Consider the following 22,472-nt stretch of genomic DNA (forward strand, 5'->3'; position numbering starts at 1 on the left):
ATTGACCGAGTGAAGACTTTCTAGTTAGAATACCAACATTCATCAATGTTTGTAACTTATTAGGTTGATTATTTCTTGAAAATTTTATATATTCTTGTATTTTCAAAATTTTCTTGAATATAACCAAATTGATCCTCGTAAAATAATTCCCGAATCCAAACTTGATTACTGTGTTTCCACTAATGTGTATAGGAGGTACATTGGTACAACAAATGCTAATTCCTTGGCCCACCCTAAACTCCAAACACCAATCATAGATTAGAATATGTTGAGCAAAATCTTTTTTTGTTTAAAATTTTATCTGATTCAGATTGAAAATTTATATTATTGTTATTTATTTAATGAGATTGGATAAATTTAAATAAATATCACATCGTCGAGAACGTGCAATTTATAATAAAAAATAACAAGATGATCAAGTAAGGCTAGAGTTCCTCCTCTTGAAAACATCCACAAATGAATCTTTCTTTCAATCTCTCCTCTTTATGGTATGTTAATCCTATCTCCATCATTATTGTTACGTGTGGTCCACCAAATTTTCAATCAAATATTATTCAATTTGTCATTATTAAAACCACAACCAAAAATAGCATAGAAGACAATCTTCACCTTTTGATTTGCAACAAAAATTTGAGAACCCAACTATGCCCCCCCTTTTTACATACGCCCGCACCATCACAAAATCGTAGATCATTTGTCTCAGGATATGCAAAATCATAAATATTTTCCTTGTGTATCCTGAGGCAACTGATCTGTGATTTTATGCTGAGGGCGTATGTCATAAGGGGCTCATCTTATCACGACTCAAAGTCTCAAAACCATAGAGGGACATCGAGCAATACCCACGTTCTAAGATTAAACGACACATTCAGAATGATTCTCTCCATTAACTACTTACAAGTCTCAGGTTTTGACCTCCAATATCGATAAAATTTAACTAATTAAGTTGTGAATCAATACAAACATACAAAATGTCAATTATCTTAATCGCCAAATAGGCATCACCTAACACTTTTCAATACATGATAGAAGGTTGATTCGCACAAATTGATGTCATTATCACATGAACAAAAAAAAAAAAATAGTATAAGAAATGCACAATTCAATCAATTGATATAACTTTAACATGTATTATAATATACATAAATATCATCCGCAAACATAATGTCATAATTCACGATAAACACATATGAGGACAATGACAACAATGTGTCTAAACAAAGTTGTTATGTGGCGAGAACTGAATAAATACACTCAAGGATATGCCCTTCGATAATCACTAAACTGACATGAGCCAACACATATCAAGACAAACAGAAAGACCATCCCAAAAAATGATGTCAAGTCAATGTACATAGACAGGAAATCGGTATATCTCCAAAACAAATAAACGATTCAATAAATGATCTTTAAAAATTCATAAATAGAGTCTTCCTACATAAATAAAAAATACATGATCTATATCTTCTTCATCCAAAACTTAAGAAATAATCTATAAATAAAACTCTCGTTCATGAATAATTGTACAAAATATTACATCTTCTTTGATTAAAAATCTCTATTGAATTTAGTACTGACTTGATCATTCGAGTATTTTTAAGTAAAGATAATCTGTGGCGAGGTAATAGGAGGATTGAACAGAAGACAATAGATCCAAACCTCGATCTCCTTTACCCTCACATCAACAATTAATTTTTTATATATATTAAAATTAAAATACGACTCAACCGAGTTTTCATGAATTAAGGCCGAGTCAATGTGATGGACGATTCACATCAAAGAGTCATCTCGAACGAGTTTTTAAACCACTTGGAGGGAAGACGAGAGACTAGAGGGGTTAATTTATAAGGCCAGTGGATGGAGGAAGCTTGTCGACGAAGGTGTGCGCAGATTAAGAGAATCTGCTTTGTGAGAGTGGGTGTATATTAAGACTTCACAGACGTTGAGACCTCGAAAGAGATCGAAATCGAGAGAGAGAGATCTGAGACTCTCCATGAGACCAGATCCGCCATGTCCAGGATGAAACATCTTCTTCGCAAACTCCACATCGGTGGAGGCGTTAACGAACCCCCAAACCGTTTAGCAGAAACCACTCACAACAATTCTTCTCCGTTACCGTCATCTCTACCACCTACTGCACCTCAGTTATCTTCAACGTCAACATCTACGTTTCCAAGAACCAGTACCATCAATGCATCAACCGATAGTTCTTCCACTGTAGATTTCAATTTCTTCGAAGAGGAGTTTCAAGTTCAGCTTGCGTTGGCGATCAGCGCTTCGGATCCGGATTCGAGGGAAGATCCGGAATCGGTCCAGATCAAGGCCGCGAAACGGATGAGCTTAGGTTGTTCTCCTTCTAGTGCTGTTGAAGAAACCCCTTTTGATTTTCTCTCTCTTCGTTATTGGGTAAGTTTGTTGAAATCTCTGATTCTTCTTCTCTTAGGTCTTCTGGTTTTAGAGAGGAATTAGGGCGACTTAATTGAAACCATGGATACCTTGATTTGCTGCTAATTTTTCTGAGCTATGTGAAATTTTGGGTTCTTCGGAATTCACATTTTTTATTTTAGATGCAAATAAAATTTCAGTCTTAGTTAATATTCGGAAAAAAATGAAAATTTTCCATGTTAATTACTGCATTTGTATAGTGGGAACATAGTTGTCTGGCTTAAAACCATGTCAAATCACAAAACTAAGGAAACCGAACTGACCCCAATTGATGGTTTGTAACATTTGGGCATTTCGGCAGAAATTTTGAATCTTTAGCATCATCAAAAAGCCTTATCCTGAAATTTTGGGGTCGGCTAAATGAATCTTTTTCTTCCATTCAATTCTGTCTAAAGTCATGATAAATTTTGATTCTTTAACTGTGAATTAATTGCAATCTTCATCTTTAGCATAATGGATGCACAGTTATTGTTTATTTTGTACTTGAGTCCTGCTTGTGTATGTTTTTGTTTGTTGGTAAAACCCACGGTGATGGCGGACTCAAGACCTATTGCATTCAAAGCAAGGATCCTACCACTAAAACATTGATCCGTCATTTTTTTTTTTTGTGGAGAGGTAAGCCGCCTGTTAATGATTAGTTGTGTATATTCCCTATGACCACTTAGGGCTCTATAGGAGTTGAACCCTAGAGAGAATTTTTGGCATGAATTGTCGTCAAGGATTGTGTCAAACATTATGATAAACCAAGTAACATTGGTTTGTACGTGCGTCCAATGGATTGCTTGAGAAGAAATAGTAATTGAAATGTATCTAACAATGGTAAGAACTTAGCGTATTAATCATTTAAAAGAATAGGAATCACAGTCTACATGAATATTATAATCTTAAAATTTTATTGTAATTTTTCTGTTTTAGTTTGCTATATTGTTTCTCATTTAATGTTTATCATATTGTTGTGATTTGTGGATTGATTTCTCCACCCATATCCATTTTTCTGTTCATATACTAATTGGGAAAAAAAAGTACTTCGTGTAACAAGATTGGAACCGTTTATGTGTACCTCCAATGAGTTTAACTTAGCAAGTTGATGTAAAAAGTAAACTCATGCCTTGACTGCAAATATGACTTTAGACAGAGTTGAATGGCAATGCTTCATGTTGATAACACCAATGTTTGTGATAAGATGGAGATGATGAGGAAATTGTAAATAATTGGAACATAATTACATATGTGGAATTAAAAGGGAATGGTAAATATTTGCCATTAATATTCTCATAATTGCAAAAAAAAAAAAAAATGTAGAAAAAATGCACTAATTTTGCATGTATGAAAATGCTTATTTCAAATATAAATGCATCCAATTGAAAAGAAAAAAAAAAAAAAGACAACAAATCGAAAAGCAATGTCCTATATTGTGGTCTTTGTTCTGTTTCTTATTTTTTGAAATGTAAAAATTCTTTCAACTTCTTTTTTTTTTTTTTTTCTGGGAAAAAAATTAACCTAGATGATCGTTTATTTTTCTGCTTAGATATAATGTTTTTTTTTTTTTATATACTGGATAAAGAAGAAATTATTGGTGTTAATTGTTTGTGTATTATTTTTTATTTTTTTTGCAGAACTATAATCTTGTAGATTTTGATGAAAAAATTATCGATGGATTTTATGATGTTTATGGCATCACCTCAAATTCAACCAGCGAAGGGAAAATGCCATCGCTGGTGGATCTTCAATCGATATCCATTTCAGCTAATGGTGATTATGAAGTGATTTTAATAGACCGCACTGTTGATCCAGCTCTTCAACAACTTGAGAGAACGGCAGTTTCTCTATCTGTGGAATGCAAAGCTTTAGAACTTGGTCCAATTGCATCTGGTTTGGTCCAGAAGATCGCTGATCTGGTTGTGAATACCATGGGTGGTCCAGTTGGTGATGCTACTGAAATTTTAAGTAGGTGGAATGTTAGGAGTTGCGAATTGCGGAGTTCTCTGAATTCCATTGTCCTTCCTCTTGGTTTTCTTGATGTCGGACTTTCACGCCACAGGGCCTTGCTCTTTAAGGTTGAACCTCTTAGGATTTTTATCTGCATCTTTCTTTCATTCAGAAATCATAATATTTATATATTACCCTCATATCTGCATCCACACGCGCGCGCGCACACACACACACATATATATTTGCTTTCTATGCCATAGGGATGTCATTTAGTTATTTATTTTTAATTTAGTAATTGTCTTGGATTGCATAAATGGGTTTTTTGATAGTTATAATATGTGATCATGACACTTGACCAATTCCTTTGTTACAATGTGTATAGGATTGCCTTTTTTATTTCTCCTAATTGCTGAGATTTTTCAGGATGTGGATCACAAAATCATGCATCATATGAATTATGACCTCTTATCGCTTTGGTGAGTGTAACTAACCATTTTAGCACCATCATAGAGGAACCCAGTGCTCCTACATCTTGATATCATCAAAAGAAGTTTCCCCACCTCTTTGTTTGTTGTTAGGTCCAACATTGTAATATTATTATCTTGGATTCAATTTTTTTTTTGACATATGATCTTAAGTAGTCTTTCAATGTGAATAAGAAAATAGGTGAAATGTGTAGTGAAATATGATTTCAGGTCTGTTGATGTATGTAAACAATATTGGAAGCATGGTATTTGTTGTCCTGATTTGTTTGATAGCCAATCTGAAATATGTGGCAATCTTCTTTGGTTCCTTTAGGATATTTTGGTAGGCGATATATGTGTCAAGGTAAACAATATTTAAACTAAGAACTTTCTTTAACTAAAAAGATGGTTGTTTTTTAACGTAGTTCTAAATATGGCTCTATGTACATGTGAGTACACCTTAGCTGATTATAACTCCCCTAAAGTGATTCTGGTACTCGGATCTTTTGGAGGATGTAAGGACCACGAAGGACATCCCAATACCAGATAGTTTGCGCATTCTTTTTTTATTGGTAGATACGAATTTTATTGATAAAAATAGAAGGATTTACTGAGAGCATGCAAGAACACAACCATGAGAGAATCTCTCATGTCATACCTTTCAAATCCATTATAGTTCACTTATGTCATGCTTGATGGATGCTCAGAAGTAAACCGAGACCTTCACTACAATTGCTTCAACGTTAGATTCTTTTCAAAATATCTGATCATTTCAATCTTTCCAAAGACACCAAAAAATCACGATAAGGGATTAAGTTCCAGATCAGGCGATCACGTGGGGAAGCAAAGAATTCATGGTCATTACAGCAGTAAATGAATTAGGATGATGCAGTTTTTTTGTGATTTTCCCAGCCAGAGTTCTGGGGTTCCTTTATTGGTTTATTCTTGTTATTTTATTTTGGACAAATGAGCCAAGTGACTTATCCACGCACATAAAACCAAAGCATGAGGAAAGCACTATCCTGCTTGTCTGAGTGTAATTGGAAGGTTGGCTCATCATTGCCTTTTCTCTACTTTATGGTGAAATATGGACTTTCCTGTTATTTTGACTTTGCAGATATTTTTAGATGCTTCTGATCTTATTGATGATAATTCAGTGAACAGATTTAATGGTCTCATACTTCTGGTGCTAGGTACTAGCAGATCGGATCGGTCTTCCATGTAGGTTGGTGAAGGGGAGCTATTACACTGGTACAGACGAGGGCGCTGTGAACTTGATTAAAATCGATTATGAAAGGTGATGACCTCATCCTCTGTTCTTTCTGATGTAGATTTTTTTAATTATTCAAATTGTGATGTGCCATTTTAAAATTTTTTTTTTTTTTTTTTGATGAACGAAATGCTTATTAATAAAAAAACAATACAAAAGGGAGTGGCCAAGCTAGCCACCCTACAAAGAAACCCAAAGAAAACACACAACAAAAGGAGGAGAAAGGCTGCTCTCCACTCAGTCAGCACAAAATACATCCAATATAAACAATTCAAAGAAAGGCCATCTAAACTGCTTAAAAGTTTTTCTCCAAAGGAATATTAACCCTACTATGGATAAAATGACCTTGTACAACGAATACTCTTTCCCTTGAAAAGTTCTACTATGTTGCTCCATCCAAATTCCCCAATACACGGCAAATGGGGTATTGCGATGTGCAAATTTTAGTGGGTATTGTAGTTCATTTGTGTACTCGTGCTTTTCTTCTTAGTTCTTTATTATTATTTTGTTTTTGGGGTGGTGGGAGGGGTCATTCTTGATTTCTTATTATGAGATTTCAATGGAACTTTTGCGCATATAAATCTACTATTTGAAAAGCACTTAAATATTTTCCTTGTGCAAACTGCAGTATCATATATGAGCTTTTGGTTAGCGTCACTGTATCAAAATGGCATGACTTCCAAGAGTCCTAGTGCACTTTCTCTTACAAACTACATGACGTTATACCCATCCTAGTTTTGGGTTAGAAGTCATATGCTATTTGTACCTCTTTATCAAACTTCATTATTTCTTAGATGAGTATTGGTTCATAATATGTTTAATTCTATATTAGTTTTATTTGTAAAGGCATTTAGTCTTCAAATGTGATACATTTTTTGTTTCTTTTGCGACCATTCTATCATAAATTCTTCATCCATTTTTAAGAATGCCATCAGGGAGACGACTTAGAATATTAATGTTCTCATGGACACATTGAATAATAATTCTGATTCTGTTGAATGATGCAGTGAATACATAATAGATCTAATGGGTGCTCCAGGAGCACTTATTCCTTCTGAAATGCCCAGTAACCATCTTCAAAATTCCGCGTTAAATGTAATGAGCAGTGAAACCATTGAGCAGACTGTCAAGGATTCAAATTTGAGACTTGACAAGGTTGATAAAGATGGAATGCTGAGAGGACGTTCACCTTATTATCCTGATCTTACTACTGAAATTGGTGGTTCAGGGTCAAATGAAACATCAAATGTGGGCATTCAACCAAAAGGGGATGGTGTGAATAGTGCAGAGAAAATTCATAAAGAGAAATTTGAACATGAGTTTGGGAAGCTTCTTCCTTCATTGCGTAAATCACGTGAGGGCTCATCAGGAGTGAGTGGAAAAGCTTCACCCGCCCAAAAGATGAAAGTTAAAGATGTTTCCAAATATGTTATTAGTGCAGCACAAAACCCGGAATTCGCACAGAAACTTCATGCTGTTTTGTTAGAAAGTGGTGCATCACCTCCTCCAGATTTGTTTTCTGATATAGCTCCTCATCTCATACAAGAGGTGAAAATGAATGAGGAGGCTCTGCGTAATAATGATGAGTTTTCCTCAAGAACTGAAATTAAGGAAAAACATTCTGCCGAGGAGATGGCAGGGAAGCAAAAAGAAGATGCAAATGCTTATTCTAACCTTAAATTCAAGGATCCAACTCCACATTCCACGTCCACAGATGGGCCACATCACTTCTCAGCTGACACAATCCAAGCTGTTAATTTCCCTTTTTCTACTACAACAAGTGAGGGATTTGTGTTGGTTGATAATGTTGTTAACAAAAAGTTCCAAGCAGATTCTGTGGGTGTAGAATCTTCAAATGAGGAAAAAATCTACAAATCTTCAAAGTTGCGTGAGACTGAATGTTGCCAAAGACAACCGGAAAATCCCTTGAATAATGGTGGTGCACAATTTTCTCATGCAAATCCTGGAAGAATTGGCAATGCTTTGGAAGCTAAAGGAATCTTTGGTTTGCAAGAGTGTCAACAGTTCTCTGAAGGATCCATGGTGAAACTCATTGAAACAGCTGATAGTGATCCACATATTTCAAGCAATGCCCATAATGAGAGGATTGACCCAATGCTAGATGAGGTTGCAGAATGGGAGATTCCATGGGAAGATATTCAGATTGGTGAACGGATTGGTCTTGGTAAGAATAAATTTGAAACTCTTATCTTGTGAAGTTGTTTTTGGTAGTTTAGGCATTGGAAATGTGAGAAAAGGCATTAGTGGCCGGGCCATTATTTCCGTTTTAATTGCAAAGCTTCATAGCAACATTTCATTTGCTTGCTCTGTTGAATTTTATTAATTTAGTAATATTAAGAATTAGTGTAATGGTTATATCTAAGCGTGCTGCTATTGCCACACCAACTTTTACTAATGCCACACCAATTCCTATATATATCACCAAAGAATTGCACACAGTCGGTGTGGCGTTAGTAAAAGTCGGTGAGGCAATAGTAACTCTCATATCTAAATATGGTAGTGTTTATTGTCTTTCTTGTTAATATTTCATGGGTGTTTATTTATATTCTTTTCTTTATTCTTATATCGCAGGTTCATATGGAGAGGTTTATCGAGCAGATTGGAATGGCACTGTAAGTATACCTTTGGTAGATCAGTAATATCATCTTATGTAGAGCCCGTTTGGATACAAAGTAGAAAGTAGTTTTAAGAGAAAGTAGCTTTTTGAAAGTACAAAGTAGTTTTCTTTTGCTTTTCAAAAAGTTAAGGCGTTTTACTTTTAAAAAATAATTTTGTTTAATGAATCCAAACAAACTTTTTTACTTTCCAACATTCAAAAGTTAAAAAAAAGTTACTTTTTAATGTGTATACAAATGGGCTCGTATTGTTGGTTATAATATACCGCACACAATTTGTTTTTGGATAAATTAGCATGTACTATTTCAATACGCATCCATCAAGTATTGTTGCTGCTGTAATGACATAAATTATTGGCCACAGTTTATCACAATTAACCTTTTCTTCACTGTTGATTACGAGTACCTGTTTTAGTGGTATCAAACTTGACATTCTCAACAACAATGCTGAGGCATGATTTTTGGCTGTCTGATACTGGAAAATACTTGTCTCATCCCTTGTCCACACAGTAACCTATCACTACCTACTAACATGATGGAAAGGACCCAAAAGAGTAGTGGAAACAAGATTTTTCCCCATATAATAAGATAATGTCAGTCATTATTCTCCCTCTATGCAATTGCTTCTCTCTCATTTTTTTTAATTAAGTTATTCATTGAATTATGCAAAACTCTCAATCTTGGTCAAATCAGGCATTTGGGATGCCTGACAATCCAACCATTGAATTGGTATAGCTGCAATTTCTAGCTAGGCCAGGTCGTTTGAAGCAGAGTATTCCAACTAACTGACGTTATGTGATTGTGCTTTTTTACTACATCATATCCTGGAGTCATGTGTTTCGAGTCCATGTCCTTCTGTGTACTCTTGTTTATGGAGCTCCCTTAACTACATAGATCTATTGATTTTTTACAATTTGGAACTTGTTGATTGTAGAATTTCTATTTTTTATTAGGTAGAAATTTTAAATTGACTCATGATTCCGCAGATATAAGATTGCTTTTGTTTGTGTGGATATTAACATGATGGTATTAACACTGAATGACAGGAAGTTGCGGTGAAGAAGTTCTTGGACCAAGACTTATCTGGTGATGCATTGGAGCAATTTAGATGTGAAGTAAGCACCACAACTTCAAAGTTTATGTCTATGCTGTTAAAAAACCTAACTTATCGGGCAAAGCGATATATGAATCAAGTGATTTTAATTTGGATTAGCAAATATTTTATTGAGAAAAAGGTAGAAACCTTGGAAAATGTAAAAGAAGGCAAAAAATGGACCCTAAATATACTCATAAAACTATGGGGGCTCTGATGAAACATCTTCCCAATTATAAAATTAATCAATGGAGCTGATCTCCTTGAATTCCTGAAGAAAAACCATCCACTTGAACATTGCTGCTTTAATTGTTTGCAATCGCATTTAAGAAAATTATATTTTATTGGTTTTCTTTATAAAATGATCACATTCAACCTATACTGGTGGCGTCATGCAGGTTAGGATCATGCTAAGGCTGAGGCATCCAAATGTTGTTCTTTTTATGGGGGCAGTCACACGTCCTCCTAATCTCTCAATATTGACTGAGTTTCTTCCAAGGTTGGTTGTACCTGTTCATTTCAGCATCCATATTGACAGCCTGATGTTTTTGGGTATATATATAATACATGAAACCACTTTCTTCAAATCTGTGTGTTGGTGCTCACAATGGCTGGCTGTAGTCTTGAATTTTGCAGATCGAATTCTGATTGAAGTCTCTCTTTTTTTTATGAAAAGTATAATATATTGAAAAGTGGAAGAACAAAAAACAAGGAGGCCGAGGTAGCCTCAAAAAAGAAGAAAGGCAAAGGAAATTAAGACATCAATGATTACAAAGAGCTTCCCATCTAAAAACAAAGTCATCAAAGGTTAATCCTGCAAACTCCATATGTTGTTTTGACCAAAGGTACAACGAGCCCAAGGTCTCCAAAAAACCTGCATGATAGCTACTAATCTTACTATTGAACACCCTGTTGTTTCTTTCGTTCCAAATCCCCAAGCGATTGCCGAAGGAAGCATAGCCCACAAGAATTTCTTTCTGGAATGGAAAGCATTATTGGCCCACTCAACAAGTAGGGAGGAAAACTTACAAGGAAGGACCCAATTAATACAAAAAAGACCTAGAAAAGTAGACCAAATTTGCTGAGAATAAGAACAATGAATTAAGATATGATCCACAGATTCCTCGTCCTTCAAACAGAGGGGACAACAATTAGGAGTAATCCAATCCCGAACAATCAAATTGTCCATTGTGAGTATTCTACCAAGGGAAGTCAATCAAACAAAAAAAGATATCTTAGAAGGAATAGATTTGGACCAAATGATGGGCCCCAAGAGGGAACGCTCATCCGCAGGATTGAGACTCTCAAAGAATGACTTGACAGAGAATTTCGAATCCTTAGCTCTCTTCCATTCCCACCTATCCTGTTCGCTATCTTTGAGGTGGACTGAATTCAAAAGATCTAGGAAAGATATCACCTCATTTAGCTCCCAATCATTAAAATTTCTCCTGAACCCCAAATCCCATGTGTGACTGGTATCGTTGCGTACTGAACACTGCTGGATAGAACAATTCTTTTTAATAGAACAAACGTACAATGATGGAAATTGAGTAGCCAGAGACGATGTACCGCACCAACAATCCTCCCATAATCTGATTTTGTCCCCCTTCCCCGTTTTGAATCTAATACCTTTCTCAAAATCCTCGCTAACTTTAAGAACCCCTTTCCAGATGCTACACCCATAAGACTCCTTCGCCTCGCCACTATACCAACCTAGCCTCCTCTCCCCATACTTAGCCATGATGACCTTTCTCCAAAGACTCCCCCTTTCCTCCCCGAACCGCCAGAGCCATTTACCTAGAAGCGTTATGTTGGCTAATCTAAGCCCCCTAATCCCCAAACCCCCGTTCTTCTTCGGTCTACATAACACCTTCCATCTGACTAGGTGATATTTCCTCTTACCACTCTTATCATTTCACAAAAAGTTCCTCATGAGCCTCTCCAGTCTAATCTCTACGGACCTAGGAAGCGTGAACAGAGAGAGAAAGTAAACTGGGATACTCGTCAGAGTGCTTTTAATCAAAGTTATTTTCCCTCCCTTCGAGAGATACTAGCTTTCCATGTGCTCAACCTTTTCTCCAATCTCTCAATCACACCATCCTAAATTTTGGTACTATTGTAGGGAGCTCTCAAAGGTAAACCCAGATAAGTCGTAGGTAAGGTATCATGCCCACAGCCCAAAGTTGCCGTCATCAAATGAATATCAGCCAACTCTCCTACCACAAAAAGCTTACTTTTTTGCAAATTGATGTGCAATCCTGACATAGCCTCAAAACAACACAATAAAACACGGAGAACCCTAACCTGATCCCTCGAATGCTCCAAAAAAACTAGTGTGTCATCTGCAAATTGAAGATGAGAGATCAGTGGTCCTTCGTTCACTCTAAACCCCGAGAGCTTATCTAGCTCGACCGCTCTTCCAAATAACCTACCCAAGGCTTCAGCTATAATAAGAAACAAGAACGGAGATAAAGGATCCCCTTGCCTCAGCCCTCTTGAACCTCTAAAAAAACCGGCCGGACTCCCGTTAACAAGAATCGAATAGGACACCGACGTAACACATTTCATAATCCAACTTATCCACTTTTTCCCAAATCCCATTCTGCCCATCATATACTCTAAGAAATCCCAACTCACGTGATCATAAGCCTTCTGCAAATCTATTTTCCCTATGAGCCCTTTCTTCTTGTTCTTAATCCTAGAATCAAGACATTCATTAGCCATCAAAACACCATCAAGAATTTGTCTTCCCCTAATGAAGGCACCTTGCTCCTCATCTATGAGACTAGGGAGAATTGTTTTCAACCGCGAGGCGAGCACTTTAGATATAATCTTATAGACCGAACTCACCAAGCTAATGGGTCTAAAGTCTCCCAACCTATCCGCCCCAGCTTTCTTAGGTATCAAAGCCACAAATGTGCTGTTGAGGCTATAGTCCAAACACTGCTTATCTTGCAACTCCTTGATAACTTTCATGAAATCTTGCGATACTATCTCCCAACAATGTTTAAAGAAATCCATATTAAAACCGTCTGGCCCCGACGCCTTATCCCCACTCATCGAAGAAAGCACAGATTTGACCTCTTCTTCCCCTATTTGTCTTTCCAACCACACCCTCTCCTCTTGACTCAGACTCTTGAATTCTAAATTGTCCGGTCTCGGTCTTAACGGTTCATTTTCCTTATACAAATCTTTGTAAAATTCCACCACCCCTTTCCTAATTTCCTCCTCTCCTTCCACCATGATATCCTCGATATAGAGTTTGTCCATTTGATTACTTCTTCTATGGAAGTTGGCCACTTTGTGAAATTTTTTTGTGTTATTATCCCCTTCTTTAAGCCATTTGACTCTCGATTTTTGTCTCCAACTAATCTCCTCCATGAGCGCAATTCTTTGAAATTCCGACTTCAATTCCATCCTATGGCTTCTCTCAACCGTAGTTAAATTCCTTTCTTCCTCCTTTTTGTCCAAAGATTAAATTTCTGTCAATATCTCATTTTTTTTCATGTCAATTCTCCCCAGTACTTCTTTATTACCACACCTTTAATTTTTCTTTCAAACATTTACGCTTCATCTTAAACATGTGGCCTGGATTACCCAAAGAGGGACCCTCACTCCACCACTTCCTGACAAGATCTAAGAAATTGGGTTGGGCCAACCACATATTTTCAAATCTGAACGGGAGAGGGTATTGTTTAGCGTGTCCTGCTTCCAACAAAATGGGTATATGATCAGAGATCGGACTAGGGCTCGCCGATTGAATCACATTTTGAAACTGATCCTCCCACGCATTATCAATCAAAAACTTGTCTATTCTAGACATCCTAGAATTGCTTTGGTTGTTGGTCCACGTGAAACGCCTACCCAACAGAGGAAAATCCATAAGGCAATGTCTGCCTATAAAGTCATTAAAGTTTCTCATGCCTTGAGATATATTCGAGTCCCTGTTCCTCTCATGAGTAAATTTAACAACATTGAAATCCCCACCCAAGACCTAAGGTTTCTCCCAATATCCAGCTACATCCTCCAGCTCTTCCCAAAATTGCGTTCTCTCCCTACTAATGCTAGGCCCATATATCCCGGAAAAATCCACTGAAAATCCTCGTCTCGATTCTTCCATAATATAGAAATCGAAAAGGCTCCTACTAAGTTATCCGTCACTTGTATTCGATCTTTGTTCCACATCATGAGTATCCCACCGGCCGACCCATTAGCAGGGAGGGCTATTCAATCGATGTTCCTCCCCCAAATATCCTTAATGATCTTGTCATCACAATGAGCTAGTTTCGATTCTTGAAGCGTTACAATGAGATGACTCTACTTTTGATAAAAGCTTTAACCACTGCCCTTTTTCTCCTATCACCCAACCCTTTGACATTCCAAGATAAAACTTTGATCGACATTTGACACCTAACGAGAACCTGATACTACCACGACCAACCTACCTCTTCTCCTCCCTAGTCACCTTCTTATCCACCCTTGCTCTGATTAAGCTCCTTGTCATCTCCAAAGGAGCGACCACCACCAACTCATTACTCTCTCCATCCCTGTAGCTCTTAATTTCCTGCGCATTCTCCTCATCTAAGAACTCACTTTTCTCCTCGATTCCATGCGCCTCATTAATACACTTAATTTCCTCTTCCAAGTTAATTATATCTTTCAAATCCCCGATAGCCACCCTCAAGATCAGGGAGGATTCTCTATCTCCTTTCTCTGGGACAAGGCCGCTAAGTTCAAAGCTTCGCTGACTAACCACTCTACCGTTTCCAATTCTGCTCTAGCTATCCCTTCCTTACGGATTTCCTCTGGTCGAACACACATGTCTCTGTCGGCCCAATATCCATCGTTGTACATCTCTGTTCGAGTTGCAGCTACCGTCTCCACTGGTTTCGGAGTGGGAGGTAAAGATACCAGAGCTAACTGCTTGACATCTTTCCTGATCTCCCTAGTACTTTCCTCTTCTCGGATAGATTCAAAGGAGGGGAGGGAATGAGAGTGGGCTAAAGGAGTTCAAAACCTGTCAGAAGAAAAAACACCACACAGACCACACGACAAAAAATCCAAAGACAAAACCATAGACACTGGAGCAGCAAGATAGCGAAGAAAGTAATTGGGATTCTCACCAGGATACAAACATACCTGGGTTAGGGAGGATGGGTTAGTAGAGTCCATTACCATCAAAACTCCCGAGTTGCTATGCCTTCCTAACCTGTTGCTTGGGATTTCCAGGACTTTCGAATTAACTGGGTGACGCCAAAGATCCATGCGGAGTCTATCCCAAACTCTCTCTAATGAAACAAGATGGTAGTTATACTGCCTCTCTTTGCTTCTCTTCTCCCTCTCCACTACTGTTATCTTCGCTAGCTGGTCACATCGCTCCCTACAGCTTCGACAGCTTCCTTTGTAACAGATGAAGATCTAGAGCTGGAAAGGGTTTGACCCAATTCTTTATTGCACGAGTCTCTATCAAGCCACTGACAAACACCCTCCTTGCTCATATCTCTATAGGATTTCCCACCTACTGTCATAGCCTCAGATCTAAAACCACTTGAATCCCCTCTGTCATACTGCGGCCTGGCTTTGGACTGTCCATCCTCACCTTCCTTGATAACCTCCGTTACTATTTGCTTCGTAAAACCTGTAAATACTTGTCGTTGAGCCCCCACCTCCCTCTCAAGACTAGTTCCCGGAGCAACGATACCTCGGCTTGGATTTATTCATCTTTCCGGTTGATACTCCGTTAATCCATCCCTAACGCCACACATGTTCGGTTCGGTCTCTCTGTTGTTAGTACCATCATCCCCATAAACTAGTCCCATCGGAGTAGGAGAGACGTCGACGATGAACCCCATCCACATCCCAACTTCAATCCCCGAAGCCCCAGAACTAACAGTCTCCTTACCTGTGTCTCTCTCGGTTGGATTCGAAATATAAAGAGAGGATGACTGATTAGCTCCTGAAACCATTTGTTTAGATGAATCTCGGGCCCTCCTCACTCTCGGCCCACTTCTATTAAGTTTAGCAGATGGGCCAACCCATTTCAAGGCCTTACTCATCTGAACACTTTTATTCCTAATAGGGCCTGTGTTTGAAGAGATCTCGCCCAAATATGATTTCGCTAGGCCGCGTCTAACTAGCCTTCTTCTCACCCAACAGTATAACTTGTTTCTCGCGGGCCGGGCCTTGCCACACTGGACCTCTAAATTCGATAGTTCCAGGCCAACGTCCTTGGGCTTACTTAAGTCAATTATCCCATATCTACGAAGCCAACTCATAAACTCTATATTCCTAGCTACTTTGGCTAGGCCTTTAACAGTACTCTCATGAAAGGTAGACCACCAACGTGGCTTTGGTCTTTTATAGCTTCTGACACGTGTTCTTAAAAAAGGGCGAAATTTGAATTTATGTGTACTCGACAGCTTGTTTCGTACGTTAGCTTCAATCGGTTTTGATATTTCCAAGTCCCCTTCATTACCTCCAGGTATCTTCTTCTCCAACTGCCTCTCTTCCTCCACAGGCTGAAAATCCGAATCGTCTACCTGAATACCGATCTCCGCTGAAATATTCACCCCTTTGTCTTTACCTTTCCTCAACTCTTCCATGAGGTCATGATGACCATAATCTTCACCTACCACCTCCACCCCTAGCTTGTAACGAAAACCGTCGACCCACACATGCAATCCTCTTGGCAGCTTCCATGGAGATCCACCTATCTTAAGTTTCACACTATCCAATCTCGCACATCTAAGAGTAGTCATGTCCACCTCTAGGAGACCCCCCAGCTGTGAGCCAATCTTACGAAAAACTTGATTAATCCATAGGTGGAAAGGTAAGCCCCTGATGCTTACCCAAGTACCCCCATCCTTCCAAGTTGGTTTTAAGATATTGCAATCCGCGAACCATGGTCTCAAACTGAAGGTGCTGACCCCCACTGAGGCTGTCCTCCTTATGTTTACTTTCAAAAAGTCAGCTCTGCTGCCCACCATCAGTATTCTAGTGCTAGGCTTCCAAACTAACAGTTTAATCGATGTGGAGAGAGAGAGACCTTTCTTCATATCAGACAAAAAAGCATCCCAATCTGTTTCCAGTGAATTAGATCTACAGATAAAAGCCCATCTCCATTTCCCAAACGTTGCACCATTATTGTGAGCTTGGTTGACTACATGATTCTTGTTCGACTGCTCTCCTGAGGCCTCAGGACACTCAGAGTTTGGGGCGGGATAGAGGGCCTTCGCCCACGAGTTGGTCACACCACCCTCCTCCACAGGTGCCTTCATCTTCTCGTCTGGTTTTAACAGTGTTGAGATAGCTATGCTTACTTCCCCCCAACCCTTTTCTCCTGCACCTTCTGGAAAGACAATCCTTCGAGTTCGTAATCTATCCGAAAACTGTTCAAGTTTCAAGAACCTGCCGAACTTATTAACCTCTCCTTGAATCATAAAAATTCTACCTTGTTTAGAATATTTACTCCGAAAGGTTTTTAACGAAGTTCTCGCTAGGTCCAGTTGTTGAGAAACCCAAAACGCTTCATCCTCTAGTAGCTGAAGTGTCGATTCCCACCTTTTGCCTTTTCCTTAATATCCATCCCTCTAGTTTGTTGCACCCAAACTTCCTTTAGCACAAAGACCTTACGTTCCACAATGATCTCTCTGGTTCCAAAAGCCATTGAAAGGCTTAGAAGGAAACCACAGAGAAAACTCCAGCAGTGGGATTGAAGTCTCTCTTTAAGACGATATTCTCTTGAATGTACTAGTTGTATTGTTTATTATTTTTTACTCATAAAAAAAGCAAATTTTAGTTTTTTAGATCTCAGGATACATTTTAAAAGCAACACTTTACGGCATTCATGCATGTTGCTTCGTCTAAAAGTCATGAAGAAACTGTGAACTATGATTTTGTTTCATATCCGGAGTGACTGAACTAGATCTCAGGAATCTCAGCTGGGGAAACTAATTTCTTTATTCATTAAATAGTGACTTGTGAGTATCTAGTAAAAATTTCATGATATTTCTAAAGAACTAGAACATAAATTTCTTGGAGGTATATCAAATTTTCCTAGAAATTATCACCCAAAAACTTCTCAAAAAGATGTTCAGGTTATCATTACTCTTTTAAAAATTTGCTATTTTTCAAGTCTTGAGATGTTTGTAAAATCCTGTTTGTACCCATTTGACACTATGCTCATGCTTTTGTCTACAGCCACCAATTACTTTTAAGCTGCACTTTGTTATTGTGAATTTGTGAGATATAGAAACCAACGCATTTTCAAGTTTGGAAATGTTTGTCAAAGTCAGTTTATGAACCCACTTGCTCATGCTTTTGTCTATAGCGAACAATTACTAAATTTCAAGATGCACTTTGTTGTCGTGAGATGCAGAAAGCAGCCTATGGAGTTAATTCATGTTGTATAAGTTCTTAATCTCATTTATTTGTTTACAGGGGGAGTTTGTATAGGTTGTTGCATCGCCCCAACGTACAACTTGATGAGAAGCGGCGATTGCGTATGGCTCTGGATGTGGTATACGTCAGCAAATTATAATTAATGTAGTAACTGGTTAAATTTATGTCTGCTAAACTCCACTATTTTCTTGCAGGCCAAGGGAATGAATTACTTGCACACAAGCCACCCTACAATTGTTCATCGGGATCTGAAGTCCCCAAATCTTCTTGTTGATAAAAATTGGGTTGTTAAGGTTTGTTTCTCATAAAATTTATGATACAAGTGTTCCCTGAGTGTATGTGATGTTGGTTTCATTATGCTTCTAATAGATTAAATATTAATAACTTAAGCTGTCTATGGGTGATCTATTTTGGAGTTGTTGCATGGGAAACCACATTCTGTTTTGCCTATGGAATATTCTCTAATGCAGATATGCATTTTGGAGTTTTAGGATTATCTAATTTATTCATATATGTGCTTGCAAAAATGAATTGTACTTTGTTCATGACATACTAGGAAGGAAATATTTATAATTCTTACCTTTCTAGGCTGTCAAAAAATTGAGCTAGACAAGTTAATTTCGTTTATTGGTAACTAGACAAGTTAAGAAGGATCTAAAAAAGGTTTGTTCTCAGTTAAGGACTTCTATAAGGATCTTAGTTCGAGAGGAGATCCGACTTTCCCTCATGTCGCAGTTTGGGGTCCAAGGGTGCCATCAAATTTTTTTTTGTTTGGATGGCAGTGTGGGAAAGAATTCAAACGCAAGGTCTTCTTAGGAAAAGGGGTTTCTGTGGATCGAACATGTGTTGTATGTGTTTGTCTAGCGAGGAATCCGCGAACCACTTACTCATGCATTGTGAGGTAGCAAAGTTGGTGTGGGATCATGTTTTCTCCTTGTTTGGGGTGGATTGTTGCGCTCCGGGATCCATTAGAGGTGTCCCTGGAGAGTGGCTTCATTTGGGATTGAGCTTTCGCCAATGCTAAGAAGTTAATTTGGAGTTTTAACGCCATTCGCGGTGCTATAGGGCATTTGATTAGACAGAAATGCTAGAATTTTTCAAGGAAAGGTTAAAGTGTCTCAATAGTTGATTAGATCAATTCTAGGACTTCTGTTCTTTTGGTGCAAAATCTTTCAAGTGTTTAGAGGGATCTTTTTTGAGGATTTTTTTTTTTTATTGTCTAGGTGGGAGTTCATTTGTAGCATTGAAATGCCTTAGTGGTTTCTTTTCTTTTGTTGTTTTTTTCCTTTTGGACAGTCATCTCGACTCTCGCTGCTGTATCTGTGTTCCTTTCTTTGCCTTATCAATCACAAAAAAAATAAAAAAAATAGACAAGTTAATATAGACGTTTTTTTTTTTTTTTTAAGATAAGTGTAAAATTTTATTAAGAAAGCTGAAAATACAGAGGAGGCTGAGATACCCCTCAAGAAGAAAAAACAAAGAAAACAACAAAAACAAGTAAGAAACAAGGTCACAAACATGCACCCAAACTAAACTATGAGTCACAAAGAGAATCCCAACTAAGAAAAAAAATCCTCAAAGGAGACCCCCATAACATCATTGCTCAACTTCAACCAAAAGTAAAGAAAGCCCAAAATCTCAATTACCACAGTATGAGACATACTTTCCTTTCCTTGGAACACCTTGTTGTTTCCCTCCTTCTAAAGATCCTAAGCAATGGCCGAAGGAAGAATAGCCCAAAGATGTCTTTTCTAAGAGAGAAGATTGAAAGTCTACCCTTCCAAGAGCGAGAAGAAAGTTGGAGGTAGAACCCAATCCACTTGAAAACAAGTAAGAAAGGACATCCAAATACCACACGAGAAGGTGTTAATCACTAGGACTATAAAAACAGTCACATTTGACCAAAAAGTCTTCAAAAAAGAAACCCCTAGAGTCTTTATGCAACTTACACAAAAAATATCTTCCTCATGGAGGAAACAAATCAAACAATATGTTCTTGGAAAGGTTGCTCATTCCCTACAAAAAGTCTGTTATTCCTCTCCTTCCAAAGACACCACCAACAAACGAATAAAAGGGGTTAGATACTATATTACCCTCTCCTCTCCCTACCCAAAAAGGCCAGAGATTGCCAACTCCCAAACACGAGAAATCTCAGAATTGTCAATATCATCGTATTTTTTTTTCACCAAAAGAAACCATAATTTGTGTTGTATTTAAAACCAAGTACAAACAGCCGTTGACATGGCCAGCGAATACAAGAAGGCCTTAAGCGCTAAGACTGCAAAAGGAGTCCCATTTGAACAAAATGTTCTAAAAAAGAGACACCTAGGGCCTTTATGCAATTTACACCCAAAAAAACATTATCCCCATGGTGGAAACAGAACTTCTTGGAAAGATTACTCGTACAAGTTAATATATTTTATGTTCAGTTTGGAAAGGCAATTGAGTTTCTGATAACTTTTTGGCATGTCTCCACAGGTCTGCGATTTTGGTTTATCACGTCTGAAGCACCATACATTTCTGTCATCAAAATCCACAGCTGGAACTGTAATGCCTCATTTAACTCTGTTACTCATTGAGGAACCGTTTCTGTGTCTTGATATTTATCTTCTTTTTATTCTATATTTTCTACCTGGTTTGCAATTTATGTTTACAAAGTTTTAGGGTGCCGTTTTTTTTTTTTTACGTCTGACTAATGTTTATTGATAATGAACTGCAGCCAGAGTGGATGGCACCAGAAGTTCTAAGAAATGAACCATCCAATGAGAAGTGAGTATAGAACTTTTATTTATTTGTCAGAAACCCTAATCATTGGGATAGCTCTTCATCTTGATATCTTTTTGCTGATATAATTGAATCTCCTTGCTTTCAGATGTGATGTTTATAGTTTTGGTGTGATACTATGGGAGTTGATTACCTTGCGAATGCCATGGAGTGGGATGAACCCAATGCAAGTAGTTGGAGCAGTGGGATTTCAAAATAGGCGTCTCGAGATACCCGAAGACGTTGATCCAATGGTTGCGCAGATAATCTCCGATTGTTGGCAGAAGTAAGTTTTCAGTTATATCTGTCTCCGCCAGTCATTGAGTTCAGGTATAGGAGTGTGGCACATGAATACAATCAGTGTCACAAAATTTGGTCATGAATTGGATTTATTTGCCTATTCACCAATTAATCTGGGATTGGGGTGAATTGGCAAATCAAAATTTTTTTTTTCTTGTTCATGGTTTATTGGTCCCGATTCTTTTTCTTCTAAAATTTTATTATATATTCCTTCATTTCCCTCTAAAATTCTGTCATTGTCAACATCTAGGGTAAAATTTAATAATCCCCATATTTTATACTTTCCTGGATTTAAGTGGCCAAGGCATCCCTCCAAAAGGGGATAGGTCTTGAGTTCAAGCCCCCTCACTAGATATGGTGCTCTAAGAGGCTAGTTGCCTCGCCCCTTGCCTATGGGTCCGGAACCCCTGCCATAAATTTAAAAAAAAATTCCGGATTTATCTGAATTAAACTGAACTGATACCCCGCGAATAATTGCAGAATTTGAACTTGGTTACTATGACTATAGTTCCTGCAGTACCAGAATCTCAGAAATTTCAAGTCTAAAGACACTATGTTGCATGATGGACCACTTTGTGCTTCAATTCATTTTTAATGTGTTTTTTTTTTTTTTTTTGGTTGCTTGTGCAGTGACCCGAAATTGCGCCCTTCTTTCTCACAGCTCATGTCCCTTCTAAGGGGTCTGCAGCATTTGGTCATCGAGAAAACATAGGTTCAAGATCCAAACGAAAGTGATGGTGGAGGGGAAACAGCTGCTCCTCAAAAGTGGGGGGATGGCAAAATTCTTGTTTCAGAGACATTTGACACATAATTTGTTTGAAGATTTAATCCAAGTTGTTGGTTCATTCGAAGTGGGGACCACAACACTATGCAGCTAAACTGGTCTGTTTGCGATTTGGAGATCTCAAACAACCGTGCAAAGTGCAGTGGACATCATAGGGAAGTAAGTAGTAGTTTTGCCCATCCTATTTTAATAGGAAAAAAAGAAGGAATAATAACTTAAAAAAGACAAGGAAAAAAGAAAAGGAAAGGGTACACTATACAATCTGATTATTTGTGTATTTGTGTATTTGGGGGGTTCTTCTAATTCATGGAAGCTTGGAGCTTCGTTAAGTGTATACATCTGATCTCTGCTGATAATTTGTTGTTGAAAAAAGAAAAATCAAAGG

The 22,472-nt window shown here is 37.9% G+C and overlaps 1 protein-coding gene across 1 annotated transcript; it reads left to right on the forward strand.

Moving 5' to 3' along the window:
• The first annotated feature begins 1,836 nt into the window (after positions 1-1,836).
• Positions 1,837-22,161, forward strand: LOC147388593 (putative serine/threonine-protein kinase SIS8). The gene is made up of 13 exons (XM_086419244.1): positions 1,837-2,406; positions 4,062-4,502; positions 6,035-6,138; positions 7,119-8,296; positions 8,704-8,744; positions 9,794-9,862; positions 10,239-10,339; positions 18,280-18,358; positions 18,435-18,533; positions 20,719-20,787; positions 20,960-21,009; positions 21,113-21,289; positions 21,934-22,161. Exons 1-13 carry the CDS (start codon positions 2,011-2,013, stop codon positions 22,013-22,015), a joined length of 2,886 nt encoding a protein of 961 aa, XP_086275370.1. The 5' UTR covers positions 1,837-2,010; the 3' UTR covers positions 22,016-22,161.
• The last annotated feature ends 311 nt before the right edge of the window (positions 22,162-22,472 follow it).

The sequence above is a fragment of the Akebia trifoliata genome, chromosome 12, assembly GCF_017979445.1.
Source record: "Akebia trifoliata isolate Shusen 1 chromosome 12, ASM1797944v1, whole genome shotgun sequence".
Classification (NCBI taxonomy): domain Eukaryota; kingdom Viridiplantae; phylum Streptophyta; class Magnoliopsida; order Ranunculales; family Lardizabalaceae; genus Akebia; species Akebia trifoliata.

Excerpts from the sequence above, each read along its gene's own strand:
- LOC147388593 (XM_086419244.1), top strand. The coding sequence starts at position 2,011 with ATGTCCAGGATGAAACATCTTCTTCGCAAACTCCACATCGGTGGAGGC. Across the intron at positions 10,340-18,279 it reads TTGACTGAGTTTCTTCCAAG|GGGGAGTTTGTATAGGTTGT; the intron begins GTTGGTTGTACC and ends ATTTGTTTACAG. Across the intron at positions 21,010-21,112 it reads AATGAACCATCCAATGAGAA|ATGTGATGTTTATAGTTTTG; the intron begins GTGAGTATAGAA and ends CCTTGCTTTCAG.